Source organism: Drosophila ficusphila, unplaced genomic scaffold (assembly GCF_018152265.1).
Source record: "Drosophila ficusphila isolate 14025-0441.05 unplaced genomic scaffold, ASM1815226v1 contig_106, whole genome shotgun sequence".
NCBI classification, from domain to species: Eukaryota; Metazoa; Arthropoda; class Insecta; order Diptera; family Drosophilidae; genus Drosophila; species Drosophila ficusphila.
Genome location: NW_025063993.1, coordinates 5,639,196 through 5,663,996, shown reverse-complemented (window position 1 = coordinate 5,663,996; position 24,801 = coordinate 5,639,196). Strand labels below are relative to the sequence as shown.

The 24,801-nt window shown below is 41.6% G+C and overlaps 1 protein-coding gene and 1 long non-coding RNA gene across 7 annotated transcripts in view; one reads left to right on the top strand and one right to left on the bottom strand.

Moving 5' to 3' along the window:
- Positions 1-24,801, bottom strand: part of LOC108099810 (RNA-binding protein Musashi homolog Rbp6) — a 195,971-nt gene that overhangs the window by 88,687 nt on the left and 82,483 nt on the right. For all 6 annotated transcript variants that reach the window (XM_017203436.2, XM_017203435.2, XM_043208994.1 and 3 more), the window contains 2 exons: positions 20,823-20,907; positions 18,640-18,681 (listed from right to left, as the gene is read on the bottom strand). In XM_017203436.2, coding sequence (XP_017058925.1) covers positions 18,640-18,681; positions 20,823-20,907 — 127 coding nt within the window. The remainder of the gene's footprint in view (positions 1-18,639; positions 18,682-20,822; positions 20,908-24,801) is intronic.
- LOC122320733 lies at positions 10,574-12,807 on the top strand. Its single transcript, XR_006245786.1, has 2 exons — positions 10,574-11,099; positions 12,328-12,807. It is a non-coding gene; the product is annotated as an uncharacterized LOC122320733 (long non-coding RNA).

Here is a 24,801-nt window from a genome sequence, read left to right as displayed (position 1 = left end):
CTGTGTTGCCATTGCCTTGCCGCCGATTTCCTTGCCGTTCCTTGCCTTTCCTTTCCATTCCGTCGGCGGACGGCCGGCGCAGAAGCATTACAACAGCGGAAGTGGCTAACAGAGAGAGCGAGCGGGACAATGGGCTCGCGGAGAGCGAGCGAGTGAGAGAGCGTGCCCACGCGAGAGCACCAGGATGCACCCCCACACGACTTGGAGCTCTGTTAACTGCCAGCCCGCATAGCAGCCAGGGTTGTCGAGTCGGCCAGTGTTAGCCTGGATAGTAGGCAGCTCGAGCGGAATCCTTACAAGTTTTCCGAGGGGAAATAAACGACACAAATGCAGCGGAAAAGGGAACAAAATTGCACACTTCTAGGCACTTTTAAGAAGAGACTTAAAATCTCTATGTCCACTGTTAAAACAAAAAAAATTATGTTTCATTTAATGCCATTTTCACTAGTCTTAGTATTTATAATAAATGTTTTTTGCGTAGCTTCAGGGAAAAAAATTGTTTGTACTAGCCTTCCTTGCTATGGTGAAAGTAGTTTTTTTACCCTTAAGGGGTGCCAACTTATATTGCGGAATGAAATCTCAAAATAATATTTATCGTTAAGACAAAATCATAAGCAGGATAACCTTCATATTTCCTATTTGATACTCTCTGACACCTGTTTAAGTTTTATTTCTGGAGTATCGAACCAAACATCAACATAAAGTTCAAAATCGATTGATTTGCCCTCTAGCTTCTTGTCACAAACAAATGCAACACATTACCATTTTGTAGGCCCGAACATTTACTTTCCCCTTTCCCCAAAACTTTTGCCGACTATGTTGCAATCGAAAACAAACAAACAACAAAAATTATACATTCACCAAACATTCACTTTCAGCAGCAGGAGAAATGTGTTAACAGCTTGAGAGAGAGAGAGAGAGTAAACTTTCTGATTACAATTACAGGAGAGAGCCCGCATAGCGAGAGGGCTTTTCATCTCTCTCGTGAGAGAGAAAGGGAGCAGATCTGAGAGAGAGAGCTCGGTGCTCCACGCGCGTCATTGTTGCACCTTTATGTTTGTTTTCGTGGGTGGCCCGCACTCGTAGAAAAAGGGCAGAAAAGGGGGAAGGACGAGGAAAGGGAGCAAGGAAAGGATCCAAGAATAGGGAGCAAAGGGAGCAAGAGAGATGGGGAGACGACGGCGCAAACAAACAACAATAGCGATTCAAGTCGGCAGAATATACATGTAACCTCTGCAGAGGGTGTCGCTGATGTCCCGATGATTATGTTGATGAATAAGGATAATGTAGCCGATGTAGCCAGGTGAGCCCTAACCCTTAACATCAAGAATGTACGATGTTGAAGTAAGAATGCTTATCATATATGTATATCCCCTCTCATAACACGTTTAATTGATTTATTATTTATTTATCATTTATTAGTGGTATGAGATTTATCCTTACCTACTTAAAACTTAAATCACAAGAAAAAATATATATTTTTTCCATAGACAAAATCATTTAAATACTGGTAAAACTAGGAATCAAAATTAAAATTAAATTACCTCTTTTAAGTGCACTTTCATTATTATTTTTAATAATACAAGAACTAATTGGAGTAATAAAATGTACATCTCAGGTAAAATTTAGCGATCCCTATTGCTTCACCCCAGATTATATTAAGTCTAAAGCAGGGTTCCCAAACTTGTCGGGACCGCGACCCATCTACACAAAAAATTGCAAGATCTATATAGCACATAGTACCCACCCAAAATCTACCCGCGACCCACACTTAGGAATATACTGGTCTAAAGTGTTTTTTCACCATAACAATTATTTTCAGAATTATTAACCTGCATAAAAGTTAAACCCTTTATCAAATTAAAAATTGTCCTTATAACTATCTCGTTATCATTGTCCCTTATTCTATACTCCATCGAACGAACATCAAAGGATTGCCAATCTCTTGAGAACAAGCTCATTATAATCTTCATCCTGGCCGAGTCTTCATCATCAGTATCACTATCATCTTCATCGTAATCATCGGAATCATCATCATGACCACCATCGTCCTCGTCTTTCCCATTCTCCTCCATTGTTGTTCGCCGTGTGTCTCGTGCGTTGGTGAAAGTGTCAACTTGACATTGCCTGGAGTGCACGCGCCACCGCTCTCTCTCTCGCAGACACACGCAAACTTACAAGCACACACACACACGGGTCCTCTCCAGGACACCCGCACACACACACACATAGAGCGACAGCTACATCCTTACAATCCGCTTGCGTCAAATATTTTGTTGCCCCGGGGCAATTGTTGTTGCTCCTCGCTGACATGCGAATAATGCTCGCAGCTGGGAATTTTGCTCTCGCCAAAAAAAGGACTCGCTTCAGTCGCTCTCCTCGCTCTCTCGCTCTTGGCGCAGACTCGGTGAAAGCATTTCCCCTTTGGGCTCCAAAGGAAAAGCGACAGCGCAGTCGGCGGCGACAGAGGCTGCTGCCATGGCAGCTTTATCAGTGCCATGAAATGTTGTTCCCGGAAAATAACCCAAAGGAAATGCTGCACACACACACACACACACCCCCACGGCGGAGCTCACACATGTGTGAGTGTGTGTGCAACCAGCAGCAGCAATAACTGTGTACATGTAAATCCTGGTTTGTTTCATTTGCCGATTTGGAGCACCGTCCTCTTTCGCTCCTCATCCGATCTCCCCGCGCCGAAAAGCCCGCCGGCACTAACTTTGTACGCTTGATGATGATAATAATGTTGCCCCTTGCCAGCCGCACTGAGAAAAAATCTCACAATAAAGCCTAATCAATCAGGACAGAATTATTTCAGTAGGAAATATATCGCTAGTTTTTACGTTCCAGGCAATAATATTAATTCGATTAAACAAATGCTGACTAAGCTATATAGAGCCTGCACCTTTTACATCAAAACCTTTACTTTGATCTTCAACTAGTTAAATTTCTTTTATGTTTATTGATAGTGTCTAAGAAGAATCCTAAAGCCAAGAACACTATGTAAGGATTTAAGTCATTCTGAAAAAATGTATACAAGTTGTTTTTAACGTTTTCCTGAAATCTAAGTTCTAAGTTCTTAGGTAATTATAATTATTAGGCAGTGCTGAAACCTTAAACTTTAAGGATTTGTAAGATAAGTAGACTATTTGGTTGCAAGCTCAGAAAGTTTAGCTTTTGTATATTTTGTGATACTAAGGATACTCTCTCAAGGATAGTGTTTTTCTCAGTGCACCAATCGAACGGAGCCCAAGCCAACTCAACCCACTCTTGGTCCCAATAGCAAACCCAAACCCAAACCCAAACCCGAACTCGAACCCAAACCCAGACCCCAACTCCATCCCATGCCAATCCAATCCAATCGCACGGCCACACCAGACATCGTCTATGGAAATTCGCATGCCGATTTTCGAGCGATTGCAATTGATTTGTAATGTATTTCATTGTTGTGTGTATGGATGTGTGTGGGTAAGTAGAGTATGTGTGTGTGTGTGTGCGATATCGGGGAGGAGTATAAAATTTGTATTGATTATTTCTATTGCCTTTGTTCGCCGCTCGTCGCTTTGTTCGCCATCTAATGATAGCTATGGGGGCATTAAAAATGTCATACACAATAGTTTTTGTTTGCAACTAGCCGAAAGCCGAAAGCTGAAAGCGTATATAAAGGAAGTGGATCAAGTGGCAGGTGCATGGCCAGGGATAAATTGTAAACTTGGCCGCATAACGCCGCCAAGGCACGCAGCAAAAATGGGAGCAAAGGGGGAGGGATTGGGTGAGGGATTGGGTGGTGGAGTGGGGAGCGGTGAGGGATTGAGCGGCCATCAGCTGGGGAATTGGCATGTGTACAAGTCAATTATGGGTCAAAATCCACACAGGACTCCGGGCGAATCGAACCCAACTGAGCTGAGTGGCAAACACTTGAAGATGACGCCAATGCCAATGTCGATGCTTTTCCTGATTTTCTTCGCTTTTCTTTACTTTCCTCGAGTTTGTTTTTTTGTGCCATAGCTTAAGATTCGACTTCGACTGCTCAACGCTCATTTTTATGAGTCTTTGGCTGCACTCCGTTTTATGCTCGGCTTGAGGACAACGGTCGGGTATATAAGGTGTGTAAGGACCACACACTTTTTGCTAATTCCAGGAACTTTGGGTAGTAAAAGCAACAAAGTGAACCATATTAGATTCATGAATCTCTTTCGGATATTTTATTCACCTCAGAAACAAAGGTAAAAAGATTAAACACACTCTTTTTGCTGTAAGCTGAAATTGCGATTTTGCTGATGGACACATTTTATATTTGCTTTTTCGTAATAATTTGTTAACAGAATAATTATAAAAAATGTAGATTTTGATATCTAATTGTATTTTTTTTTAGGTTTTTCATTTCATTTTCATTCATAATCTCTGCAAACTATATTGCCATCAGTGAGTCCTTCACAACTGCTACCATGAATTGATTTTGACCTGCTTGTGGATATTGATATTGACAGGAAGGGCGCTACCAACGGGTATCATGCAGTCGTAGAAATCAAAAAAATATATAATACAATTCCTAATTTCGTTTTTTGCTCGATATAGCAGCAAGATGTGTGCGAGATGAAAGAAGGCGAGTAAGAAATGGCCAAAATGGAGGGGGTAAGCTGAGGAGGCAGCCATTGGCCGTTGCAAATGAAACATGTTTGGCTTTATCGCATTTATTGACGACTCCGCTGGGACGTTTTGCTTGCCCTTTTCCACAGCCACCGAAGCCAGATCAAACAATGCCACATGGAGGCGCCGAGGGGGCGCACGTTCGGGGATGGCGGGGGGTGCTCCTCAAATTGCGCTATCGAGCAGCTCCAAACAGACTTATAAAAACATTACTTTTATATGCATGTGTGCAAGGGAGAGTTAAGCGTCGACGGGCATACTAAAATCACTTAGAAAAGCAGTCATAGATAAACAGAAATGATGAATGTGAAGGGAATCTGTGAGTTAACGGGGAAATTGCGAATAATACTCCTTCAAAAATCGCTTATCTAATGAAGAGGGAATGTATAGCTAACGAAATATTATATTCGTAAAAATGGCTTAGGGTTTAGCAAAAACTATTCAAGATACATTTATTAACTAGGTCAACGATTTTTCAATTAGTTAACTTTGTAAATCTTTAATACATATTAATTACTGAACTCAGATAAAAGAGTCTGCCTCATGTGACCTAAAAATCTCAGCGAGTAAACTATCTGTTTCTCTCAATTTCTATTTTTGAATTGCCAGTTGATTGCTCCGATTCGGAATCCCGAATGCATTTCTCAGCTGAATATGAATAAGTTATGACCAAGCTACTGGGAAATCCCCGCTGGATGTCCGGTTGCATTTAAGCATTCTACTTGTTAAGAGCTTACTCCGCGCACTTGGCTTTAAACCCCGCCAACAAATGCCACTTCATTCAGCTGATATTTGTGGCCAACACACACACACACGCACACAGAAGAAATAGCAAAATCACACACATCCTTTTACCATCAATTCTCTGAGCAACAAACAAACACACGCACAAAAATATAAAGAGGGGAATGGAGCAGGAGATGCCGCAACACGCAAAGCTCTTTTCACTACAAAACGGAAGTACATAGAACCATAGGAACAGCCGAAAAGGAGGAAAGGCGGTGGGAAAGCCAGGGGAAAAGCAGGCCAACACACACACTTACACACTCATCGCCACAAGCTTAGAGAAAAATACTGTGGCAAAAACTACAACACATCGCAGAGGGAACTGAAAACAGGAGAGCACGAGATATTCATTCTATCGTAAAATAGGTGAGCCATGCGAATGTGTATTTGTGTGTGTGTGAGTGTGTGTGTGTGTGCGCTGGCGAGTGTGGAAAAAACAAGCGCCAACGCTCTGGTCAACGGATAACAAAACATAAATAATAACGACAGCCGAGTCAGCCAAGGATGCTGGGGAGAACGAGAATATATATTCTATATATCCGGCTATCTGGCTCGAGTCGCCCAAGGGCAGCGGCACCTTGTGGCCAACAGCAGATCGCCGGAGATCCACACAAAACCGTATTCACCACCAGCACCCTTGTGCCTGGGAATTTAATTCAATTGCTTTGATTGAGATCTGCAGTCTTTAAGCCACATGTAGGAAAGCTTGCTCGAAATGTTTTCACCAATAAAGAACTTGTGGTGGAAAGTATAACCCCTCACCGGTCAAGAAGATTTTCTACTAAGCCGAACTCAAGGGACTTGAATCAACAAAATAAAAATATTTAAAATATTAAAGATGTTATGAAGATATGTAGCATATCACAAAAACAACATATTGGTTTCAGTTACCCATCCCATTTTAAGTTTGTTTATTTATCCAGTCCAGGTAATTAAGAGCCCTTTCAATATTGGTTGTGTTCAGCAAAAAGTTAAAGTAAGAACTTAAAACAACAGAAAAATGCAACAATACCTCGCTTAAGATCTGTTTCATTCATCAGCAAAATATTCCCCGTTCCGGTGACCGTTCAATTGAAATGGAAAACGCTTTCGGCCCGGTCCGGCTTGGCTTCCTGGTATATCCTTAATCGCCATGTCCTATCGGTTTCCTGTGAGCCAGAACAAAAACAACGGAGTGGCCAACCGGACAAAGGCAGAAAAGTGGGTGGGGAAGGATAAGGATAAATCCCCCCAAAATGTGAATGTGAACGCGCATATAACTCATTTATTTATTTGCCATAGCAGAAGTTGTGTGCAAGGAGCACAGAGAAGAAAATAAAATCCCTCTGAAATATTAAATGCGGGAATTCGAGTGCTTTAAAGGGAAGGAGCTTCAAAATACTAAACACTCCCCAATAAATATGTAAAGGGAATTCTGATGGTTGCGTGCAGTGAGGCTTGCGTTTGATTTAATAGTTTATTAAGATACGCACACCAAGTGCAGATTAAGGCTGGCGAATTTGCTCTGTGGTTCCTCCGCTGCTGTTCAGCAGACTCCCACCACCCGAAAACCAGCCGGATCCACCCAGAACCACCCGAAACCACCCCCTTTGGCACTATTACCCCCCAGAAACCCTCCAAGACACTTAAATGCGACGACCACTGGATTTTGGCTGTGGTTTATGGGCTTAAGCTGGGGCATAAATAGATTTCGGGTTTCCCGCTTTCAAAGGCATCGCGGGCCAACGTGAATTTCTGCCCCAGCCGTTAAGTACACTACTAGTTTTTGGGCCACCGATCGGTTGTGTTTAATAGATTTCCCACGAACGAAATCCGTTTGAGCGTGCCCTCAATCAATGCATTTATCCGGCCGCTTAGTATTTACACCGGTTTTCATTTGGTATTTACGCAGTATTTACTCTCATATAAATCTCATTGCTTTCCCGCTTTTCCGTTAAGGCCCCACTTTCATTGCCAATTTGTTGCGCAGCTCCCCAATACGGGGGCTCATTTAAAAGGCTCATAAATTAATATTTTCACGCTTTAAATGCCGCAACAAGCGCACAGGATACGGGAATACATATTATACACATTATGGGCTTGTATACGTATGTGCCTGCCCGCTAGACGATTAAAATGGCTGTTAATGACAAGTGAACGTTATAAATTACAGCAATGGAGAAATGTGTTTTTTTTTTTTTCATATACAACCCACCATCAACCACCCACCACCCACCACCCACCATTCACAATGACGATGATGAGGATGATGGTGCGGATGGTTGATGCGGATGGTTGATGGGTTGTATATGCCGGAGACACCGAGCCTGCCTAATTATTTAAGATCAAGCTGGCTGGGAAATGCCAATGCCAGCGCCAAACAATGAAAATTAAGGCCAAAGCCGTAGACAAAGTCGCAGCTCTGGCTCCGATCTAATGATGTTGTCTTGGCCTGTTCTGCGCCTCGATGTTATTAATGATGCCCTATATGACACACTCCCCTCCCACACACACACACACACTCACATACACACAAGTTATTGCAAGGACAAACACACCGCGCACAACAAACACACCTTCTGCCGCCTCTGGCTGAGTTGGAGTTTTGGGTATCGTATCGTTGCCTTTAAATTACGTATACGCCATATTTTCTGCTGGCGCTCTCAAGCTCGCTGCACTGAGGGAAACTGAGTAAAATATATCAATAAAAAACCTCTTTAAATTCTATGCTATATATCTAAACGTGTTACCCATAAATTCCCGACAGTTGCACAATGCTTTGCTAGAATTGCATGATTTCGGATTGATTGCAAAAACAGAATTGCATGTTAAATTGATTTTGTAAAAGCTTTTAAATTTATTTTAAAAAAAAGGATAATTTAAATAAAAATATTTTTTTGTGGAAATAGTGCTTAAATCATCTTTAATAACCTCAGAATTCCTTTGAAGCTTTTTAGTACGTATACAGAATTCCGCAAAAAACTAGAAACCTAAAAAACCTGTAAATATGTAAACCTAATTAACATTTTTTTAGATACAGTTATTCTAAGATTTTTATGTATTAATGCAGATTGTGGCCTGAAAAATTATATTAGTTTCCTAAGTTTAAAATGTTGAATTTACACTGCTAAATCAACAATCACATTTCCCCGAAAACATTCCTCTGCATTAATAGCCATGTTTTCCGGTGTAGTTGCCCGCTCCCCACATCGCTCGTCTTGTTTAGGCAGATGTCGGATGTGGTGGGTGGTCGGGGGTGGAGTTCGGGTGCCTGGGGAGTGGGTGGGAAGTGGGCGGGGTGCAGTGAGCGATTGAACCAGCAAACAACAACAAAAACAAGGACAGCGGCAATAAGGATGATGACGAGGACGCCAGCACACGGCGAAATCAATGTGTGTGATTTGCCAATTATGTGGGTTATACTGCCAACGTTTTCGGGTGTGTGTGTGTGTGTGTGTCAAGCGGTGTGCGTATATTGGTGTGCATTAGAGGGTTGTGCGTGAGTGTGTGTGTGTCTGTATGAGCCTCGTCATTACCGCTGTTTCCATTTCCGGCAAACGGGCGAGGATTCGATGTCAATTTCATAAGCAATTTACGCAGACAGCGAGGGGAGCGAAGGACATCGAGGTGAATCCCATTCGATTTGCCAACTGTTGAGGATGAAATACTTTTCGGCGGCGGCGGCGGGGAAAGGGAAATTGAGTGGCCCCCTAATTAACCAATTTTGCAGCGCCAACGAGGCGAAGGGAAAAGTTCACACGTTCCAAGGACCCCGCTGTTTTGTCCTAATTATTGTCCTGCCATAAACAACACAAAAGGACCAAGGAGCCAAGGGAAAAAGACAAAAGTAATGGCCACCATAATTCACAGTTACTTATTGTTTATCTGTTCGTTTGCCCCGGCTCAATGTGGGCCATAATTTAACCAGCCCGAATCTTTCACCTCCTTTTTCTCGGTTCGATTTAACCCCAACTGCCACAGAAGTGTTCCAATGTTAAAGCCTCCACACCCACATCCAAAACCCTCACAACTCCCAGGACTCACTGTGATTTAAATGATGCGAATTAATTTGGAGAATTCTCAACTCCATCTCGCTCTCCCCCCCAAAAATTTCAGACATCGGCAACCTGTGCAACAATGGAGAAGAGGATAAAGCGGAGGCGAGCGGGCAGGGAAAACAATTGCCTGGCTGGGAGAAAAACAAGGCCAAGGAAAATCTCAGTGCACATAACCGAAAGCCAAAATCGTGGCCATAACTATGTGCGGCTACCAGAGAAGGAAATGGCAAACAGACAAAAAATAAAAACACAGCAAAAAGTGGATGCGAGAAACAAAAGGAAGCGCCCCGAAACAAAACAATGCAACTGGGGGCCTTTCGATGTGTGAAGGGGGGTATTTCGCAGAGCCACAGCAGATTGCATAAAAAATAGTTGAAGAGCCGGACAGCAGCAGCAGCAACAGCAACAAAAACAGCAAAAGCAGTAGCAACAAAAACAGCAAATCGCAACAAAAACAGCGGCAACAAGAGCCCACCGCATTGGTGGGAAACATCTCTTTTTGGGTGGTGGTGTTGCAACCCAGTGGCAAGTGGGTGAAAGGAGGGGGCGGTGAGGTGCAGCGGGGCCCGAGTGGGCGAAAGTTTAAACAACTATTTATTATAAAAAACAGAAACTACAAAATACTCAAATGAAATAAGCAAGAAGAGCGTGAAAGAAGTCAGGATTATTTGATGACCCGTGGGGAGCTTTAACATATAAAAGGTGAGTAATCATTTTTAAATAGGTATTAAAATATTTAATGTGGAAAGCATGTAAAAAAGCTATGCCAAATTGTATCAGGCAATAAGTATAATAAGGCATTCTTTAATAAAACAAGGTATTTAAATTAATCATAGATATGTGAACTATTAAACAGTATATCAGACGATGTTAAACAATAAGGCATTATATCTACCTAACTGCAACTTTTAATGATTTGAGCGTTTTAACGTACTTGATTTAAAAAATCTTTAAATGTTTTATAGAGTAAAATCTCCATATATAAAACTTAAAAAAATGTTTTAGTCATCTATGAAACATATTTGTATTTATGCAATTTATTTGAAGTACGTATTGTTTTGTTTCGTAGAATTCTGCCTGTTATAACTCATCTGCTTTTACAGGGTACACAAACTATTTATCTGCCACACAGAGGGATAAATTCAGGCAGACAACAGCTGAGCGTGAAGGTGGTATCAGCTTTTTCGAGACACCAGGGGGTCCGACCGAAAAGACCGAGCCCAAGCAAACCAAACCAAACCAAACCAAGCCAAACCGAAACGAGCGTAACGAGACCAAACCAGACCAGGCCAGACCAAGAGCCACCGATCCGATCCGAGCAGAACGGCACAGGATAGACCGGACCATCCAATCCATCCAGCACAGATGAGAGAGCACGGAAAAGCGAGAAAAGCGGGAAAAGCGATGCACTGAAGCCTCCGTCGACGGCCGAGCCAAAGGAGCAACTTTTACGTGAAAATGTTCAAAATTTAATCAAATTAAAGTGAATGCGCCGCAGGCGAACATATTTCGCACGCCGAACGAAAGAGACGGCAACAGGGCGAGCGAAAGAGAGGGAAGAGAGGCAAGAGGCAGGATGTGCGACGAGGATAACAGGCTGGCAACTCGGCGGCGCAAGTTTAATATGTAAATTGTTTTCACTCGGCTTTCGTTGCTTTCGACATTAAGTGGTTATCATAGCCATTTATGAGGCTGTTAAAAAGTATCTCATTAAACATAAATGGCCGCCCGCTCAACTAGAACCGCATAGATAGACAAAGTATAGCTACATTTTTGAAGTACTCTACCCTGCCGAAAATCCAAATCCAAATCCAAATCCATAAATTCGATGGTCGCAGCTGTTTCAGCGGTTTCCGCAGTTGGTAAAGGGATTGCAGAATACCCCTGGATTTTCCCCATACACAAACACACACACGAGAGTCCACCGTGTACATAGATATTCTATCCGAATTCCGTTTACCTGTCAAACTTTTGCCATTTGTGGCCAACATATTTTGAAGTTGGCCCGCACACAGCATTCTTGTTAGCCGACCCACCCACCAACCAACCAACCAATCCTCAGCCTCATTCCCACAATTTTCCAGCGCCTCGCCCACAAGTTCCACACCCTCAGCAATTTCGCAGAGACAGAGCCACGTTTATGCCTAAACTTTGTCAATTATTTGCGGATTTAACATTTGTAGCTGGTGCGGATTTTGATTTTTGATTCGAGTTTAAAAGGCAGCATTACAACAACAACGGAAACAACAACCAAACCAATAACAGTTGGGAAGTTCATAAGCTCTGGCAAAAATTTCCATGGCACACTTTAAGAAAACTTAGAGCAGAGGTTTGCGTGAATATGTACATTCTTTTCGAAATTGAATGGAAAACTGGAGAAGAAAACAGGCAGTAGGGGGAAATAAAAACGAATAGATATTTTTAATGTTTATTTTTTGATTCCCTTTTTGCAAAGTATAATCCTTTGATACTGAGATACTCAAAAGTCAATATAAATTAAACAATAACAATATGTTATCAAACGTATTTGTTACCTGAAGGCAAAAATGTTTATAGAAATTCAAAATACATAAATAAAACGGAAAGTATTTTTGCTATATTAAAAGTCCAAGAAATCTAATAAAGAGTATTCTAATTATTGGAGAATCAATTAACAATTTACCAATCAATTAAAAAATTTATAATTCTGTTTAATTTGTAGGAAAAACGACAACATGTTGAATAAATTTGTGGGCATTTTGATTTCCTGCGCACTCCACCTGACTTTTACCAGCTTCATTAGCGCCGTTTTTTCAATCAATAAGTTTTTGCTGATTTCCATGCTTGTATTCATTTACTCGTATTTATTTTTTAGCGAACATTTGGAATATGCATATCAAATAACTATCAATGACGTCCAAGGCCTGCCACTTGCAAATGCTGAAGTCTCGCAACAAATTATCAGCGCAAACGTCAGCGGCACCTGTCGTGTCCTGTGCCACGCCCCCTTGGTAATATATATACCCGCCCCCTCGAGATATCACCCTCTGGAATCTCCGAAAACTCACCTTCAATACTCCCCCGTCTGTCCGAAAGTTGGGAAAAATAAAGAAAGCAGACAACGAATATTGGCATAGAAAATCAAAAATAAAATTCGAAAGAGACGGGGAGTTGTGGGGTAGAAAGAGGTAGATATATATATATATATGGTAGGGCAGGAGATGGAGATGGAGAAAAAATGAATTGAGAGTGGGACAAAGAGCAGATGATATTCTGTTGACGTTGATGGCAACACTTGCAATTTTGCAATTTGATTGTTTTGGCAAAGGCTAAATAAATATTTATGCAAAGTGGGCTGTGGGTGGCTTTATTTTCTGGGCGTAGGTCATTCGGCACCTGGCAGCTGCACTCGTCTCGCTCGCACAGCTGTGCGCCCTCTCGCTCACACACTCGTTTATTATGCGTAGCTCGGAGAAAGTTTGCAAAGTAATAACGCCGCAAAAGTTCAACTTCAATTGAAATAAATTAATTTCAACATTCGGACTGACAGCGCCAACTAACTGACAATTACACACACTGCGGGATAGTGTGGGTGCTAGGGCAAGTGAGATGGCGATATGAGTGAGCGAGACAGACTCACAGCGTGCCGCCCGTCGCATAAAATAGTTGAGTAACTTTGCGTTTTATATTTTGCCGTTCGTTTTTTTTTTTTTTCGCCCTGTTCGGTTGGCTTTTCGACTGCTCCTGCTGCTATCTTTTGTTGTAAATGTAAAATAATAACGACAAAATTGCACTTTCAACTTTTTGACTTTTTCACATGCCATTGTCTGCAGCAGAAAGTTGAATTAATCGACCCGACCGCCCCATGAACTTTCTTTCCCCCTCCGAACCTTCCGCAAAACTGCAGTCAGACGCATACTTGCCACATAGTTTGGCTGCCTCGACGACTGTTCCATCTTGATTGATTACATATTTCACAAGTTATTGCACAGGGCGGCAAACGGAACCGGAAGTGCGGGAATGAACAGGGGGAAAGTGAGTGAAAGGGGGGAAAGTGAGTGAAAGGGGGGAAAGGGGGGAAAGTAAAAGGGGTGAGAAACACACGTATTTATTAGATTTATGGCCTGGCTTTCATGTCTGTTCTGTTCTGTTCAGTTCAACTCAGTTTGGCTGGGTTATAATGGATTCTGCCAAGTGTATTCACACAACTTTTAATGTATTGGAAATTTCTCTGTCTCCCCATTTCTCCCCTTCTCCATTTCTCTACTTCCCCAATTGCTCCAACTCTCCATCTCCGTCTGAAATGCGCCAACATCGCATCCGTCGCACACCCGAAGGTACTAAAAAAGTAAAACTCATGTCGAAAGCGGTAAGCTGTGGCAATTGACTGAAACTGCCGGTTTAAATTAGAAAAGTTTGCACAATGTAAGTGTACAACTCCCCCTCACTCCCTCACCCACACACGTACAGCCAGCTCACACACACACAGATGGAGAGACACACACACATGAGCGGCACTTCGAGCGTGTTAATTTAATGGAAAAAACGATGCCAGGACACAGCGTTTCCCATTGATGGGCTCCCCAATGAAAGAGATGTCTGCGCCTGGTCAGGAATTTGTCACACAACGAGACATTTGAGGATGGGCCAGAAAGTATTATTCGTAGGCAAACCTATGAGCCGAACAACTGTTTACGTCTAATTTACCTAGCAGCATTTTGTGGGCCAGCATACTTTAGCAGCTGTCAATAGCACAAAAGAGCACAAAGTGTCACAAATGTCGTGCGGAATTCCTAAAATTTTTGATTGAGTGTGCATGTGGATATATAAATTTTCAATTTATATTATATATTCCCATGAGTAATTTGTTGTGAAATTAATAAGAAGTTTTTGTGAACTGAAATAAATATTATTGAAAATTTTTTATTATTGTTGTAAAAAACCAAATTATATATATAGTATATCTATAGTAAAAGAAAGATTTACGACTGATGTTTTTGATTTAACAGAAGTCGAATATTGTAAAAGATAATACCTGTAACTCCTGATTTTGTTAACTTTCAAAAATATTGATCAGGCTTTGCTAATTTTAAAGCCAGGTTGATATAAAGTATATTATATTACCTCACTAACAGTAGCCACATTGCAAACCCGAATAAATTTATTTTATGGGAAAGAGATTTTCTCCGGATATCTTAAGCTATTATTTGGTCCATAACTATGGGGTTCAGGTTGATAAAATAACTTAATCTAAGCAGCGTCGAACCCCGAAATCCGATCTGTGCATATAATCCACTTATACGACCTGTTCGTGTACGCACCTCAACTCAACATTAAAGGATTTACCCAACTCAACGATTTCGGGATATTTTTTGCACACACGCACTTGGGAGGAAAAAGGCAAGAGATTCCGCTTTTCTTTTGTTCCGAACAAACAGCCATAAATCCTAGCCAAGTTCAAACTATATCTGCTGCCCCGGACCGTTCTGGAAATTCATTTTTTTATGGCGCACTTATATGGGACAGGACAGCGTAGCCCAAAAATCCATTTCACTTATTCCCGTGCACTTTTATGGCCCTAGTCCGCCAGCCATTTTGCACATTAAAAGCGAACTTTTTTACATGACATATGTATGCCACTCCCCCTCTGTCCCCCCAACGTCCTATTCTTCACAGTCGCCCCAAAAATATAACTAACACAAATATACATTTCATATTCATGACGGGGAGGGGCGCTCAAAAAGCGAAGAAATTAACTCCTGCTAAAGTTGGGGGAAGAGTTTGTGCGACATGTGTAAAAAAGCTGAAGAGAAAGTGCTGCGGTTGGGGGGTGAAAGTTGGCAATGCGGAGTAAGTGGAGGCCTACTTAGCACCTCCCTTCCCTCCCCCACTTTTCCTCCCTTGCGGAAAAGTCCCCTTTTCTCCGGCTGCCACACTATTTTCTGCTTAGTCGGCTCATCTGCATTTTATGGTCCAAAAATATCATCATCATTTTTTCGCATTTCATTATGGCACTCTATGCGTGTGTGTGGCGGTACACTGAGAGGAATATTATTAAAGGCCTCCTATAGTTAATATTTTAAAATATCAAAAAAATACAGCAGAAGTAAACGCTTTTGAAACAACCCCCTGTTAAACTGAAAGTTCAAATAGGCTCTTTCTGGTTTATTGTAAAAAGTAAAGTAAATGTATGTTTTTATATCATATATACATATGTATTTAAATTTATAATTTCATTAGTTCATTTAATTCATATTAAATTGAATTATTTATTTTTTACTTCTCATATGAACTCTGTATTTCTAAAGAAATATTTTTAACAGTTTATTCTGGAGCAGAGCCAATTAATTTTAATTCGAAGTAGCTGGCTTTTCTCTGAGTGTCTATCCTTGGGTGTATTTGTGAGTCCCAGCGAAAACTTAGCAGCGTCATTTAGTATGCTTCATTTCATTATGTTTCTTCCCGTTCCCCACCGTTAGGTTCCCCCACCCAGATTCAGAAAATCCCCCCAACTGCCTACGTCTATGCTCCTTTTTTAAAACTCTTAACTTTCGCTGCAACCGCAAGCATTTTGGGCCGCATTTTGTGGGGCAATCCTTCCTTCTCCTGCCAGCTCCTCGTTTTTGGTCCTGGCAAACGGTGCGAGAAATTGTCCTCCCTATCATTCAGCCTCTTCCTTCCTTCTCCTTTTCCCCACCCCCATTCTTTTTTCGGGGGGTTTCTCCCATTTTTTTGTTGCTTTTGATGTCGCCTGCAAGTTTTTTTGCCCCACAGATAGCTCCTCGTTTTTTTGTCGTACTGCGTAGGAAAACTCCTTTGGGTGTCCCTGCCATTTGCCTCGCACTAAGCCTGCTGCCATCTCTTTCTATACCCCATTTGCCGTCCCGCTCTGTCAGTCATTTTTTCCTCGTAATTTTCATAAGCAGCCGTTAGACGTTGGATTTATGTTTTTAAACGCCTTTTAATATGCGAGAGGATATTCGCGCGTAGCAGCAGATCCCCAGCAAAACACAAAGCCACTCGCAAATGCCGCATAGCCAAAGTCCTAGCCACGCAACCCCACCTCCTTCTTCCCTCCTCTCCCTGCCCCGCCCCCTTTTAGCCTCTTTTCTTCTTAAAAACCTTAAACCACCAGCCCTCAAACATCCTTTTTGGCTTCTTCCTTGTGGCTGTCTACTTCTTGGTAACGCCGCGCAAATCCAGTGAGAATGCGTTTAAAAAAATATTATAATAATAACATTACGTAAATAATTGTTGGCTGCTGCTCGAGGGGGCGGGTGGTGGGTGGTGCTTGGGTGGTAATTCCGAGGGGGTGGGGCAGTGTTCGGGAAGCACGCGCCTCTGGAATGGCAACGGAAATCAGCTGCGTGTTGATAAGCACGCATATAGCTCCAAGGAGAGTTGCCGCCAGGCGAGGAATCTAGAAGAGGAGCAGGGGGAGAAGGGGGCAGGAAACAGGAGGCGCTGCCTTCGACTGCGTTTCCTTGTCTTACGTGTGTGTGTGTGTGTGAGGGTCTACTTTGAAACAGTATGTGTGTGTGAGTGTGGGTGCCATTTGCGTGCGTATTTTTGGTGTGCTTTGCGGTTTGTCGTTTAGCCGAATCGGGAAAAATTACCCAACTAGGCTAGTCGAATAGGTATATATACTGGGTCTGTTGGGAGGATAAAAATATGAAATTCTAAACATTTTACAGACGATAAATTGTCAGCACTCCACCAAAAATATTTGGGTGTCTTCATAAGTGCCGACAAGCTACAAAATTATATAAAATATTACATAAACTCATTAGTTGTATTTCACTTAATTTGTTATTAGGGCTTTTAGTTCTAGAACTAATCAAGAATCTCTTTCTCTTTATTTGAGAACCTTTCAATATACAAATTAACTGGGAAAAGGGATTAAAAACATAATTCATCAATTATTTTTGTGCACTTCATAAGATGTAAAATATATAGAAATTTTATAGCATTAAATTTATTTGCTTGAAGAAGTCGTTTGGTTTTAGGTAAATAATATATAATATAAAATCCTCACTATTTAAGCTTAGCTTATTCACCTTTAATTTAATAAACAATTCACGTATACTAGTAATAACAATCCATTCCATTGATTCAATAGATTGGATCAAAATAGTTGCTCATAAGGTATTAAACATAAGCATTGCGTTCCGCATTTCCTTTTCGATCAACTCTCAAGAAATTCGAATAGATTTCTGGCTGCATAAAGAGTATACCAGCATAAACGGGGACAGAAAAAACCCAAAAACAGAAAAAACAGAGGCACATTTGTAACGCGCTGTCTAACCGGTAGAAAATGTGCGTGTGGCAAGTGGCGAAAGAGAGGGGAAATCGGCGGGGGAAATAGAGGGGAGGAGGTGGCGGTGGATGCGATGGCTGCAGACAGCAGCATTTCGCAGTGGCTCCCCTTATGCCTTTGCCTTTTGCCGAAATTTTGTTGTCATCATCACTTTAAGAGTTGCTGGTGTTAAGGTGGCATTGCGGGTGGCTCAAGTGGGCGGTGGGTGGTGTTTGGTGGGTGGAGGCAGCAACCAAAGCAACCGACGCCTGTCAGACACAAAGTTATCTTCGCCCAGTCTTGGCAGCTCGGCTTGTTGTTGTTGTCATCTTCCGTTTTTAATTTCATCTGCCATTTACTGCTACTTATGACACATCCTTTTGCCAGCCCACCTCGAACCACACACAGCGAAAACCACGAAAAAGCGAGGATATTTTTCGGTACTTTTTCTTGTTTTTTTTCGCAGGCTTGCTGATTTTTTCTTGGTATTTTTATACCCTTTTGAATGAGATACTTCGATAAAGACATATGCAGAAAACCTTCACAGAATAGCCAATTTAAATTAATACCTAATTACCTTGCCAATAAAATACATAACATAATAAGCATTGACAAAGTTTCAGTTAAAAGTGTTAATATACAACTTTAAACATAAAAACAAAAAAATGTTGAATAATTAAAGTTTAGGCAAAGATCAAGTGTTTCTTACAAATATAAAGATAGTTATTAATATATTATTTATTATATTCCGCAATATTAATTGCAACAGAGTACATTTTCAGCTTGGTTTTTCCAACCTAGTCATCCTCTTCAAAGTATTTTTTGTACTGGTTGGCTTATTTTCTTACTTTATGTACGAAGCAATATTTTTGGTTTTTCTCTGGGACTTACCTTTGGATGTGCACGGCGCGGAAAAGCTACTTTGGGATCGACCTGCGGGCGAGAGCGAGACGGAGAGAGAGAGAAAGAAAAAGAGAGAAAACATAGCATCAGTCGATGGAAGATCCGAAGGAAATCGTATGCTTAATGACATTTAAATGAAAAGAACATTTCGCACAACTCTTCATATTAATAGCTGCGCATAAATCTTGCATAAGCCTGCACTGCACATTAAATGAAATTGCCCCAAGGGGGGTGGGTTGGGTGGTTGGGTGGTGTAGCGGTGGTGGTGTTGTGGATGGGTGGTGTCTGGTGCTAGTGGGTGACTTCAAGCTGAGCACGCACGAATTAACGCGTAACAAATTGCTCGGCCAGCGGGCGTAAGGAGAAAAAAGGCGAGCAGCTTCTACCCAATAAGCAGCGTCATTAAAAATAATTAAAAATCATAAAAATTCAATTTTAAGCATTTTTTGCCTGGTCTATCTTGCAGCTTTCGCCCACGCTTTCCCTGATTTTCCTGCTCCTGCCGGTTCCTGCCGGTCGGTCTGTGGCTTTTTCATATTAGTGCAAGGACACAGCTCGACTTGACAGCTGAAATAAAAAAAAAAAATCAGGGAGCGAGGGTGCTGGCACTAAATCCTGGCAGCTGAAGTGCTGCTGTTGCATTTATCCGGGTATCTTAAGCCAATGAAGGAGCAAGGAAGCAACGCAATATCCTCTGGCGATAATAATTCGCACATATATAGGTACGGAAAATCTGTCACAGGATAGGCAGGACATGCGGCTGGTTGTTGTTTTCAATGTTGTTTTTGTTGTTTTGCGCCGTTTGCCGTGTTGATTTCCTGTGTGCAGGACGAAAAACAAGAGAAGCCGCACGGCGGGAAATTGATTTTTAGATTAAAATTAAAACTAATCAGCGCTGAGTGCCGAGCGACCAACGAACGAGCGAATTGGCGAACGGTTTGGAGGATGTCGATGCTTTTGGCTTTTTGAAATACATCAGGCCGAAAAACCGTAACGAAATGAAATGAATTCGTTTCGTTTTGCGTCGCTGTGCAGCCAAACGGAAACACGAAAATCCCTGACCAGCCGAAAGTCAGGAAGACGTGTATATAGTGGCCATATAGATACAAACACTACACGTCCTCGCATATAAATGCACTGGCGGAGCAAACAAAACAAAAACGTTGGCGGTACCGGCTCAAAAAAATTCCACATAAATGCTGGCTGCGCATTTTATTTACAGTTGGCAAGCATAAAAGGATGATCGGACGTACTTTGGACCGCCGGACCGACGGACTGGTCAAAACAGTCCAGCTTCAGTCAATTAGGCTAATGCCAATGCGGCGTATGCGTAATGCGTGCGGTATATCATTACGGGGTGTCCACTGTACTCAGTCGAGAGCTAATCAAATGCGATTTCCACCTATACAAACTGCGGAAGGAAGCCGCTTTCGGAAATGTATTTATGCAGGGGAATGAACAGCGCTTGCCGAAGCTGATTAATTAAATGGATAAAATGGCGATACGACATCTTGGCGGAAAATTGACTAATAACGTGGATTGGAAAGTGTGCACTAGATAATAAAATACTTTATAGATAACTTTTTATAGATAATTGTTAAGAGTACATTTGACTTGTTAGCATGATGATTTTACTTTGCACAAAGTTGCAAAATTATATAAATAATTTTCAATATTGTTACGTTACAATTTTTAAATAAAACGTCTACTCTATGACTATTTGAAAAAATAAAAAAAAAGGATTTATCTTATTTGTGTTTTATTAGCATATTTTAAAAATCAAAATACAAATTCTAAATATCGACTTTGTTGAACGTCATTAAAAGCGATATTTGAACAAAAGGCAGCTGGAAAAAATTGCAGCTCATTTGATGTTCATCGCGCTTGTCATATCAGCTAATTAAAAATTGTTTGGCGTTTCGACCCTCATTGCTTTTTTTTTGGTGTTTTTGAAAAGTTTTGTATGCCTTTTTTAGCTGCACTGTTATGCTTTGACTTTCTAATTGCTGTCAATAAAGGGGAGGGGAGATATTGGGGATATGATGCTTTTGGGCAAATATTTAGCATAGTTAAAGTGGAGTTTTCTGTTTGGGAAATGGGAAATGGAAAATGGGAAATGGGTAACGAGGAAAAGGGGCGAAAAAAGCGAAGAGTTCGTGTGTAACATTTACCTTTTTGCCATCCAGCTCGTGTGTGCCTTGGGTGAGTACCTTATCTACGCTATTTGGATCGCTGAATGTGACAAAGCCGAAGCCTCTGCAAGTAGATTTGGAAGGAGATGTAAACAGGAGACGGTTAGCGAGAAGTTCTGCAAATATTTACCCCAGCCAGGAGCCAAGTAACTGAACCTGAACCGAGGACCAAAAAAGCACAGGAGGAGCAAAAGAGGAGCAGAATGCGGAAGGAGTAGGGAAACCGGAGCCCTGGCCCCGGAAAAGTTGAACCTGCCATCGTCAGTTTAGCACGTGCGCCAATTAGGCGCTCAAATTACATCAAAATATTGCCAGAAAAGCGGAGAGAGCGGGGAAAGCGGGGGGCAAATGAGCAGTCTAAGGCCCCAGTTCCCCGGTTTCCCAGCTCTCCAGCTCCCCAGCTCCATTTCCATTTCCACTCCATCCACAAATGCCCCTTTTCCGAACTGTTCGAAGGCAGACGCTTACAAGCCATTACACGCCATCGCCGTCTCTTTCTGGCCAACGCTATTGCCCTCTCTTTCTGTTCCCTTCGTTCGTGTTGTGATAAACTTATTCTTGTTAAATATTTAATTAAAATGCTTATTATCTCGCACTGCATTTTAATGAGTCTCCCATGCCAAGGCAACCGAACGAAACGAAACGAAACGAAACGAGACAGCCAAAGACAACACAAACCAGCTCAGAGATTTTGGGCTGTGGCAGAGCCCCCTTTGAACCCCCTGCCCCCCTTTAACCCCCTCGTCACCCCTCATCTCTTCTGGAAAGCGGCGCCTCTGTGTGTGCACGTTTATGTTTATTTGAGTTTTGCCACTTGGCAGCAACGCTTAACGATGCTTCGCCTCCTCGCAACGCAACTCACAACTTCTTTCAGTCGGGCCCAGACACATGCTCGTATTTGTCTTGCTCTTTTAAGCCCACCACTGGCGAAACACCACCCATAACCCACCCTGTAGCACCCTGCACCACCCATCAGCAACCCACTCAATCCGAGCCCAACGAGAACCGCAAGCACAGACAGTAATTAACGACGATTCTATTGCAATTGTGGCAATTGTTACGGTCCTGATTCCACTCCGTGTGGCCCAGAAACGGAAGCCCAGCCAACATTTCCAGCTCCCAATGGTCAACTGGCGGCAACTGAAAGCTAAACAACCCTCGCTGCATACACATATCGTCGGTTTCAGGTGTGTCACGGTCAAGATAGAAATGTTTAATGCAGGAATGATTACTCGACTCGAATGACTGAGCTGAATTTGAAAGTGCAGAGATACGAGTATGGAAATCAATATTAAAAACTCAAGTGTGGAATGTATTAGTTGTGTGGCCTTCAATTACTGGCACATAGCAAGTTAAAAATTTAAATATTATATCATTAAAAAGCAACATGCTATTTTGCTATGAAAAAATATTCATCAGTTGTGGATAATAAGGTTACAAATAATAATAGTTTGAAATAACTGAATTTATGGTTTAAATATATGGTATTTTATAATTGAAATATATAAAAGTATCCTTTTCACATTTGCCAACATCAAACTGAGATTTAAAATGTATACAATTTAAAATAAAGTGTATATTAAGCATGAAAAACTGAAATGGGCTTTAAAGAGAATATGTTGCCCTTAAATGATTTTCCTTTGCATTTGCAATTTCCTTTTTGCGCTGACCTTGCGATAATTTATAGAAACTATATACGTACTATACTTAAAATAAATTACTACCTAAAAGCAACACTCTGTCATTAATGGTGGAACAAGTGCGGAGCAATTAATTTGCAGCTGGATATATACTAAACTCAGTTCCTAGTTTTAGTTTAGCTGCTCTCAAATGCTTCGAACCAGAAATGAATGCAATGTGAATTTCTCAGATAGAAGTTAGCTTTTTTGTATTTGTTCATATGTAATAATTTCAATATAAACTTAATTATGGCATTATACAAAGCAAACGCTGAAAGGCATTTGCCAAATTAAAGCCACAAATGTTAGCCCATCGCCTTCGCAAATGCTATGCTCTCGGATCCTAAAATATCAAGCCAGTTAACTCGATTCGAATAGTGCATGCGTGTCCTGGAAATTCTCAGTAATTTCCACTCACCCCTTGCCACTTCCCTTACCCTATTTACATATCTGGTTAACCGTGCTCAACCCTTCTGCCCCACTTTTGATATACAGTTTTATTGTTAGCGTTTTTCCATACAATTTACTTGTCAGTTAAATCATTTGTAATTGAAAGTTAAACAGATAATGCGGACGTGCAATTGTTGCATTGAAATTTTATTGCTTACCGAAGGGCAATTATTTATAAGCAAGGATTAAATTTCGGCTTGTATTAAATTTGAGAGAGAGAGAAAATCAAAGTTTTTTCTGAGGGGATTACCCTGCAATTCATAATCCCCTTAAATTGTTGCCTTCTTTCCCATTTGACATTGTTTTGCCGACATTGTATCGGTATTTGGCCAAACAAATTGCTATTCAACAACGATGGTAACAAACAATTGCTTGTTGCAAATTTATAAAAACAATTTGCATATGGAAAAGGATTGGCCGGGCCTGTGTGACTATGACTGTGTGTCTTTGATTTTCCGTTTTCCTCGCTCCTGCTGCCTGCTGCCTGCTGCCTGCCCATCTACGTGCTATGGATAAGTCATTATTTGCTGTTGTCCTGGCATTGGCTTTCTGGATTCTCGTACAGCTGGCACGGTCTGGTACATATTAAATAAACATTTTATCGTATTTATAGACGAACAATTTGTGCAATGTGCAATTTGCGAAAAAGAGGCCTGCACCTATTAATATTGATTTAAACGGGTGATTTGGGGGGTTCTTTGGGGGCGACTTTGGGGTCTTCTCTTGTGGGTGGGAGTGGGAGGGGTGGCCAATGGGGGCACTGAGGTGGCTGAGAGCTGCTTCGAGTGCCTCGGTAGGCGTAACTTCAATCCAATGTTCAAGTGGGTCACACAAAATTGCCGAGCGAATCGGAGGGCGAGAGTGCCACAAAGTTGAGGACAGAGATTGTTGCAATTTCTGTGGAGCTTCAACGGAGGGGTGGAGCGTTTGGGGGTTCAGGGGGGTGGAAGGGGGTGGCAACTCAAAGTGAAAAGCCACAAATTTAAAAGGCAAAACTCAAAAATAATGTGTCTCCTGTGTGCAATTTACTCACAAATTCAGATTCAATTTATGCAACTCGGGGCAGACCGGCATCCGCACGAAAGACAGAGCAAAGGATAGCCGCAGAGCGAGACAGATAACGGGAAATAGGGGGGATGGGAAAGGGGGAGGGGTAAGGGGAAGGAGTGCTCAGGATAACAACAGAATGTGTGCAGGCAACAACAATGAAAAAACGCACACACAAATACACAGGCAAAAATTGACCAAGGTATTCTTCGATCTTCCATTATACTTTTTATTTACATTATATTTTGATTTTATAATGCAAGTTGCTTAAAATGATTTAACTGTTTATTGACCCTTATCCATTGATTTTGTTAAGCTTAACTACTTTGATTGTCAGGTGTAACATTTAAATTGACCCTAAACTATAATGACACTTAGAACCATTATAAATAATAAAAGAAAGTTGAATTTCCCTTATACAGAAAATTACCAAAATATAGATTTACAACTTAAATTTCAAGGAAGTTTACTATATGTTCTATTAAAGTCGTTTATTAGGCTCCATTTGGGGGTGATTTGGTACATCTTACATTTTATAAATACACATTTCGACCGATAGTTTTCCGCTGTGCTTAAACTTAGACAAAGAAGGAGAAACTAGGCAACAGCAAGGGCAACAGCAGAGACATGCAGGATCCGACAAGAAATGGGGGTTTTGTGGCGGATCCCGCAGAGTGGGTGGCGGTGAGGCCGTAATCCACCCCCTCCCCTCCTGCAACCCCTTCTCCGGCCAAAGAACATGCAACTTGGGTTGCTTGTTGAATTTTATAAAGCCGTTTCAG